At 41.9% G+C, this 9037-nt stretch overlaps 1 protein-coding gene and 2 non-coding genes across 3 annotated transcripts; 1 reads left to right on the top strand and 2 right to left on the bottom strand.

The window, feature by feature from the left end:
- Positions 1-824: 824 nt before the first annotated feature.
- kin (Kin17 DNA and RNA binding protein) lies at positions 825-8930 on the bottom strand. Its single transcript, XM_007907651.2, has 13 exons — positions 8741-8930; positions 7364-7458; positions 6204-6247; positions 5676-5798; positions 4913-5094; positions 4576-4624; positions 4344-4404; positions 3746-3860; positions 3205-3255; positions 2690-2758; positions 2452-2551; positions 2046-2146; positions 825-1090 (listed from the first exon to the last, which is right to left on the bottom strand). Exons 1-13 carry the CDS (start codon positions 8852-8854, stop codon positions 1028-1030), a joined length of 1167 nt encoding a protein of 388 aa, XP_007905842.1. The 5' UTR covers positions 8855-8930; the 3' UTR covers positions 825-1027.
- trnae-cuc lies at positions 1658-1729 on the bottom strand. The gene has a single exon. It is a non-coding gene; the product is annotated as a tRNA-Glu (tRNA).
- On the top strand, positions 6668-6739 carry trnae-uuc. Its single transcript has one exon. It is a non-coding gene; the product is annotated as a tRNA-Glu (tRNA).
- Positions 8931-9037: the final 107 nt, after the last annotated feature.

Genomic DNA, 9037 nt, shown 5'->3' with positions numbered 1-9037 from the left:
GTCAGCCAAGACTACGAGCTTGAAGTCCCGATGTGGGGGTTGAACCCACAATCTTGGAGATGAAAGTGCTCATGACTGAAGCAGGCTGATATCTAATTCTATGAAAATGAATTCAAACAATGGCTATAAGCAATATCTCAGATGGTAAAGTACAATGAACAGCAACAGAAGAACAATGTGCATGTTCTGATGCAAGAATATGCAGTTAAGAAGAATAAATACAAGAGAAAGTACCAAGTTTGATGTTATAACCACACAACGTGTACTTTTCTTTAAGTAAAAGTAAAGCTTTAATTTTTTTTAGATTTATCAACAGTGAACAATGACATTTAGACCAATGATCAGTTCAAAAAACTCTGTAGGCTTTTACAGAGCTCAACTGTAATAAATTTATAATATTTAATAATAATCCTTGCCTTTGGCATAGCACCTTATCACGCCTTCGAAACGTCTCAAAAGCGCTTCACAGAATACACTGTAAAAGGAATTGACTGTATATTTGTGGGCGTAACGTGGCAGCCAATTGTGCACAGCAGCGTCCCACAAACAGTCATGGATTGCGCGACCAAATTATTATTTTTTTTNGAAGGGATTATTACTCCCAGAAAAGCGATCCACCAATCGACCAACAACTTGGTTCCTACTTACTGCTAGGTAAACAGAGGCGCGCGGAGTAAGGAAACTTGTCTAAGGTTTCGCCCTGTCTGGGAAATCAAACCCAGGTCCTCTCGCTTGCAAGGGGAGCGTTCTAATGAGTAAGCTACAGGACTCCACATTGCTTTTATACTAAATAAAGACAATAAGACAATTCTCCGCCCACCCCCCCCCCCCGCCACCCAATCTAATAAGGATTATTTTTATTTTATTCCTTGAAGACAAAAAATTAAACCGGTACATACAGAAGTTACGAAAATAAAAAGTGATTTAAAACCCTGACACAGTAGAGTTGCTGCTTTAAAAATCAGCCGACACCAACATGATGCTTTGAACCGTCAATGTTAAGATTCCTGCTCTTAACGCCGCCCTCCTAAGCCAGTTTAGAAATGTCTTCGTACTGTACACTGTCAACTTTGCGCCCTTGCAGAGGGCCCTGTGAAGAAGCAATTGTGATCAGCACTCTAATGTACAAACTGCATTACCTTCCAAACCGGATCAGGAACGCTTAGCCCAGAATTGACTTGTGCTCAGAACAAATGAAAGCACTCCCGATTTGGAAGCAGCCTTTATACATGTTACAAATAAGATGTCTATAGGAATATAATAATAGTCCTTGCATTTGATATAGAGCCTTATCATGTTATTGCGACGTCTCAAAGCTCTTCAAAGAATATACTGTAAAGCAAATCAACTGTATATTTTATGGGCGAAACACAGCAGCCAATTGCACACAGCAGTGCCCCACACTCAACAATCTGTTGACTGTTTGGGATCAAGAAATAATAATAATAATCCTTGCATTTGATATAGTGCCTTTCACATCTTCGAGACGTCTCAAAGCGCTTCACAGAATATACTGTAAAGTGAATTGACTGTATATTTGTGGACGAAACACGGCAATGTACCACAAACAGTCGTGGATTAAAGTGACCAATTTATTATTATTTTTTCTTGAGGGATTATTATTAGGCGTGTGGAGTAAGGAAATTTGCCCAAGGTTTCACCCTGCTGGGAATCAAACCCAGGTTTCTCGCTTGAGAGGCGAGTGCTCTAACCACTGAGCTACAGGACTCCGCAAATATTCTAAGGAATTCTAAAATAGGCACAAAAAAGAGATCTTTTCTCTATCCCAAAAGTCGATGGACGCACCTCTGATAATTCAGCACTCACTAGACATTATCTATAGATATATAAATATCTATAGAGAATGCTTCCACCCCTCTATAGAGAAAGGGTGGGGTACAGTCTATGATAAGGTTGGATTTGAGAAGGGGAATGTTTGATGGGCTGAAAGTTGATGCGCTATGATTAATTATATTTTGAAAAAAAGGAATTTTCAGCATTTCAAACGAGTTTCTTCAGAACAGTTACTAAATGCATGTACTTACAGAGTCTATAATGATTGTAGCACAATATTTCTTTTCATCTATACAGTCCAGGATGGCTTCATGTCCTCGGTAACCACCATTCACCACCAAAACTTTCTTACCTAAAACACAGCAACCAATCTTTCGATCAGCCAATATTATTAGCTGATAAGCAGGGAGTGCATTTTCTTTTCACATCGAACATCTTTATAGTAATTACTGTCACATGTCGTGTCCGTCTCTGTAGGTAAACTCAGCAACCATTTTGCATACAGCAAAGTCCCACAAACAGTTTTAGTGGCTGAAAGTGCGGCTACCGATGTCATGTCCCAGTCTGGGACTTAAACCTGGAGCTACCAGCTCGCTCAAGCTGACATTACTATTAGCAATGTTAACATGAACAATGACATCTCTTCCCCCCCATTACCTGGGACTGGTATGACCGTCTCCAGGTGAGTCTGGTCAACCTTCAATTTGTCTCCGGAATCAATCATTTTGATAACGGCCGTGTACTTCTCCTGAACTTCCTGTGACGTGAACAGGAAGTCGATGAATTAGAACAATTCTGCAGACAGGTTATAGTTATACATCACTGTAAACTGAGATCAGTGCCAAAGCAGTTTGCTAACTTTTCTTAATAACGTCTGCAACAAGCAAAGTGTTACCTTTATTAATGCTTTTTTCTTGTAATATTTTTCACCAAGTTTTTTGGTTATTAATTTGACGACTATTCCCTAGGAGAGAAGCAATTGAGTTAATCCACTGCAGTAATTATAACAATAATACTTATATTTGATATAGCGCCTTATCACATCGTCGAGATGTCTCAAAGTGCTTCACAGGATATACTGTAAAGTGAATTGACTGTATATTTCGTGGGCAAAATGCAACAAACCAATTGAGCACAGCAGTGTCCCACAAACAGTCGTGGATTGAGAGACCAAATTATTATTATTTTTTTGAGGGATTATTACCCCGAGAAAGCGAGCCATTCAACTAATCGGGTTCCTACTTACTGCTAGATAAACAGAGGCATATGGAGTAAAGAAACTTGCCTAAGGTTTCGCCCCGCCCATGGAAACGAACCCGGGTCCTCTTGCTTGCGAGGCAAGTGCTCCAACCAATACGATACAGGACTCCACAATATGGCTATACAAAGGAACAAATTTTCACAACTTACTGTGTGGAGCCAGTAATCTCTCCGTAAACTTCTCTTTTTCTGCTCTTCAAACTAAAAACAAAGCAAAATATTTAAATTGTAAGTGGTTTAAGGTAAGTTAATTTCTCCCTGAATTCAATGAATTAAGATGGGCACAGCACGAAGGGTATTGAGTATCTCATCCAAGTAATCACTCTTACATAGAGCTACAGTAGCGTAGAAACAGGACACTGGCTTCACATAACATACTGTAAAGTGAATTGACTCTTAATTATGAATTGATTGACCAAATTATTTATCTATTTACACAGATTACAAATTACACAAAGTTAGCAAAGTGCAAGGTAGTAATCAACAGAGTCAGGCAACATGGTAAACCACGGAACACAAACAAAAGATAGTTATACCATATTTAGCAATCTGGTAGAACTAGAATTTTAGCAAGGGTTTGGAATGAGTGGAATTCAACTCGATTTGGGGAAGGATCTTAACTCAAAGATTTGGAATCACAAGACCAGCGATTGGGAGAGAAGAGGTGAAAGGCACTGACTACTCTACCTACCTCCATAATCTCGTCCAAGGCAGATTTCTTCTTTTTATCTTTGGTGTCTGACGTGTGGCTTGGCTCCTTTCGCTTCACGGAAGCTGCTGCCTGTAACGCACTGGGTCGCAGGGTCCTGAAAAACATACAAGGCATGGATAACGTGCCCTTAGTCAAGTCGCTTCTATCAATTTCCTCATGAGGTGGCGCACTTTCAACTGAGAACTAGCGGATAGACTGCAGACACCCAACATGATCACAGCATGTCAGGCGGGAGTTAAGCCAGTGTGACAAGAGGGAGAGATGGTCAACTTGTTCTCTGTGCGGCGGGCTGCGGCAATCTAGCTAAAGCAGCACTGTGAGGCCTTCAAGAGCGGAGGGCAGAACAATCCCTATAAAAATAGACACTTACACTTTACATAAGTCCTTGCAAAACGATAAGCTGTAAAAAGCTGAAAGCTGGAAGCACGCTAAAAGGCTGTTAAAGTGACCTACAACTCTTTGTAAGCTTGTTATTTGACAAAAGTATATTAATGGGAGCGTTAGTCTTTAAGGGATTTATTGTGAAATTTATTGGATTTGTCACGCAAGTAAGAGAACAGTAAGATGGATTTCCTACCCGGGTTTAGGAGCAGTCGTTGCTGCTGATGTACTTGGTCCTTTGTTTAAATTGAAAGTAACTGAACAGAGAGAAAGAAATTATAGATTTAATTCAAACTTCTATTGTTTCAAAATGGTATCAAACATTCACTTATAGAGGAGTTTCAAGTAGGATAACGTCTTGAAACAGGTATTTTGTGGACAGTTAGTTCACTTAGCAGGTTACATATAAGGCATGTATTAACGAGTACCTTTTTCTTCCTCGTTTTCTCGCTTCAATTCTGTAAAAACAGGAGCTTCCTGAAAGAAAATACAGAAACAACTTTAATACCTAAAATGTCGTAAATCTGGGAATTTGTACATCTGGACAAACATTGTGAACACAACTCAGCAGGTCCGGCAGCACCTATGGCGACAGCAAAGTAGGTTAACATTTCAGGTCGATGACCTTTTGAAAGATTGAAGAGAAAAGGTCAGCAACATGAAATGTTAACTCACTGAGATGCCGCCTGACCCGCTGAGAGTGCCAGTGGCTTCTGTTATTTCAGATTTCCAGGATCTGCAGTACTTTGCCTTTTGTGAACATACCTCCTCTTTTCCCTCCTTTCCTCTCCTAACCAGTTCTTCGATGAACTTGGCGTTTCTTTCCTGATCATCCAACTCTTGCTTTTTCTTCTTCTCCAGCTCCTGCTGTCTGCAAATGGTCTCGGGATCTCGGTCAATGTACTGAATGTACCAGCCCTTTGGAGTTTCATCCACCTTGCAGTGACCTGGAACAAAGAGAAATGCTTGTGAAAGCTGAAATAAAATCATGAATCAGTTCAAAGAGAAACAAAAATATTTTCTTCACAAAACATTTTAACAGATGACGCTGTCACTCAGTACGTAAAACAACACAACAATAATAGTAATTTGGTCACTCAACCTGTTAGTTTGTGGGGACGCTGCTGTGCGCAATTGGCTGCCACGTTTCGCCCACAAAATACACAGCCAATTCACTTCACAGTATATTCCGTGAAGCGCTTTGAGATGTCTCAACTTTTTTGTTTCCTGCACAATACTCACAAACAATAATGTTAAATAATAATCCTGGCATTTGACGTAGTCCCTTTCGTGTTAACATCTCAAAGTGCTTCACGGGATTCACTGCAAAGTGTAGTGACTGCAGTTATAGGCAAAAGCAGCAACCAATTTGAGCACAGCAATGTCCCCCGCACACAGTTATAATGTCAATTACAATTTTTTTTATTAGGGAGATTGTTGACCGGTACACTAGGAGAACCTCTCCTCTCCATTCAAACACTTTTGTGTGTGAAACGTGGCAATGGGTAGAAGTAACCAAATCACTTACCTTCTCTGCCTAACCATTTGGTGAAGTCAGTCAGTGTCTCCCACATTGTTGAGTTCATATGAACATGCTCTCGGTGACTGATATATTCATTGTAGATCACATTGTTGTGTACTCGCTTGGTTCCTGAAAGAAAAATCAACTGATTTATTCTCAAAATAAATGAATATGATTAAATGGTCAAAATTCACCGAAAATCAGATGATGAAACAGTAGAGGATTTTCTATAATCCTAGCCTTTAACAAACACTCAGCAGAGATCAGAGCAGGAGCAAATAACCAGGCTACATGTTGTTAACTAACAATGATACAATATTGAGCAATTTCTCTGAAAGGGCTGATGCCGTAGTTTAGATGCTTTAACAACATAGTATTAATATACTCATAATAAACAGAGTGCAAAGGTTATGGAACGAACATCGTGAACATGATGCAACAGTAGGCATTGACCACTGGTTGCACTTTAATGTTACTGTCCTTAAATAGGAGCTCTGCAACAAGCTCAGGTATATATTAAGGAAAATAACTCACCAAAACGTCTTCGAAGAAGCTCAAGAAATTCAGTGCGAAACTCCCTGGGGAGAAGAGAAACTGCATTACTGCTGAACATCTTGTGCATTCATGTCTGTAAAGAGACTACAGTTCTGGATCTCAATGTCCTTTTTTTGGATCTTTATGAAGGCATTAATTCTTGATGGGGTGCAGTTTCATAGTCACTCAAAGCATGCTATCTTATCTAAAGAGCTAGCTAAAACAGTTTCTCCTAGTGTCCTGGTCAATAATTTTATCCCCAAGATAAAATTGGTTATTCACGCTTCATCACTGTTTGTAAGACATTGCTGTGCATAAATTAGCTGCCATGGTCACCTACAAAATAGTCACCTACACTTTGTGTAGCGCTTTGAAACATAGGTGCTATATCAAATACGAGGATGACTTTTAATAAGAAGTGTGCTAGCTTTAACATGTAAAGTAGCATCAAATAATTCTTGTGGAGTCCTGTAGCTCAGTGGTTAGAGCACTTGCTTTTCAAGCAAGACACCTGGGTTCAATTCCAGGCAGGGCGAAACCTTGGGTAAGTTTCCTTACTCCACACGCCTAATAATAATCCCTCCAAAAAACCCAAAACAATAATAAATTGGTCATTTTCAATCTACGACTGTTTGTGGGACATTGCTGTGCGCAATTGGCTGCCGCATCGCCCACAAATATACAGTCAATTCACTTTACAGTATATTCTGTGAAGCGCTTTGGGACGTCCTCCCGACGTGAAAAGCGCTATATCAAATGCAAGGATTATTATTATTATTATTGTTTTGCAATAAATTGCCTTGTTTTTCTAGACTTCAAGTATTTGCTCACTTTATTCAAACTTTTAAATATGCAGTAAACCTCACATAATTTGTACCATACACATTTAATATTTAATATAATTTATGTAAAGTATGAGTTAAGGATAATAATAACCTCAAACCTGCATAGAATATAATCTCTTGAACAGGACTTGGGCAGACATACAACTTAGGCGATTATACGATTTATACAGATCAGACTTACTTGCGTTTCATTGTATCTATAATTTATCTTTTGTACACTTTTTTTTAATTTACACTCATCTTATATTAACTGAATAATACATTTCCAATGATGAGATACAAGAATTAACCCACATTTCCTAAAATAATACATACTCTGAGAAGTAGTCCATGAACTGCTGAGGGTTCTCGGATGCCAACAGAAGCTGGCGTTGGTGGGATTCGGACATGCAGTGACATTTGAAACCATTCTGGAATATTAAAAAAATCTAACGTCAAAACAGCACTCTTCATGAACACAAGTCACATGAACACATACTGCATACTATAACACGTAACATGAACACAAATGCATCAAGTCTTGTGAATTAAAAACACAACACACTTCTAAATACACTGTAAAGTGTGAACTGTATACAGGATATACTATAAAGTGGATTGCCTGTATTCTTTTTCGGAATAATTACTCCGGAGAAGTGATCCGCCAATTGAGTAACAACCGGGTTCCTACTTATTGCTAACAGAGGTGTGTGGAGTAAGGAAAGTTGCCTAAGGTTTTGCCTCGGCTGGGAATCAAACCCGGATTCTCTCGTTTGCGAGGCGAGCGCTCCAACCACTACGCAACAGGACTCCATCCACCTTGAAAGTGCGCGTGACTCACCTTCCCAAAAACACAGTCGATAATAATAATACTACTAATAATAATCCTCGCATACGGTACAGCGCCTTATCACGTCTTCGAGACGTCTCAAAGCGCTTCACAGGAACGTACCTCAAGGCTCAGTGACTTGTGTCACTGTTTCGCTGGCAGCCAATTGCCCACACGCGTAAGCGTACAGTAAAGGATATGCTATCAAGGGGAGCGACTGTGTATTTTGTGGGTGTGGGGGGGGGGGGGGGGGAGAAGAGAAACACAGCACAATAACGCCTTGCGGTTGTGTATATTTTTTGGAGGGGGGGAAACTAACAAGTGGAGTAACTGTATATATTTACCGTTTGTGTGTATGTGAGGGTGTGTATGTGTGTGGGGGTGTGTGGGGGGCGCGTGTGTGTGTGTGTGGGGGTGTGTGTGTGTGTGGGGTGTGTGTGTGGGGGTATGTGTTTGTGTGTATGAGCGGGGTGTGTGTGGGTGTGTGTGTGTGGGGTGTGTGTATGTGGGGGGCGGGGTGTGTGTGTGTGGGTGTGTGTGAGGGGGGGTGTGTGTGTGTGGGGGTTTGTGCGTGTGGGGGTGTGTGTGTGTGGGTGTGTGTGTGGGGGGTGTGTGTGGGGGTGTGTGCGTGTGGGGGTTTGTGTGTGTGGGGGGTGTGTGTGTGTGTATGAGCGGGGTGTGTGTGGGTGTGTGTGTGGGGTGTGTGTATGTGGGGGGCGGTGTGTGTGTGTGTGTGGGTGTGTGTGTGGGGGGGGGGAGGTGGAGGTAAACACAGCACCAACGTTGACATGTTGTTGTTGTTGTTGTTGGAGGCTGTGTGTGTGTGTGTGTGTGTGTGTGTGAGGAAGGCCCAGGCCCCCGCCCGGCCCGGCTCGGCCTCTCACCTCGTCCCGGCATTGCTTCTGGCACATCTGGCAATACCACCTGAGCTTCTGCAGCCCCTTGGACTTGATGCGGTTGGCGATGGCCTTGGGGGTGAGGAACTCGGCTTTGCCCATAGCTTCGGCCCCCAACCGCCTCCCGGCCCACGGCAACGGCAAGTGCGCGAGCGCCGGCCTCCCCCTCCCACCACAACGTCACAGCCGCTGACGCGTCCGCCACCCGAACGGCACGGTGGGGGTTGTAGTTCGGCGCCCGGCCCTGGTCGCGAAACGGGCGGCGCTTCGGCAAGAAAACTACAC

The sequence above is a fragment of the Callorhinchus milii genome, unplaced genomic scaffold, assembly GCF_018977255.1.
Source record: "Callorhinchus milii isolate IMCB2004 unplaced genomic scaffold, IMCB_Cmil_1.0 Scaffold5, whole genome shotgun sequence".
NCBI lineage: Eukaryota > Metazoa > Chordata > Chondrichthyes > Chimaeriformes > Callorhinchidae > Callorhinchus > Callorhinchus milii.
The sequence above is the reverse complement of the archived record's forward strand: the minus strand, read 5'-3'. Positions and strand labels throughout refer to the sequence as shown.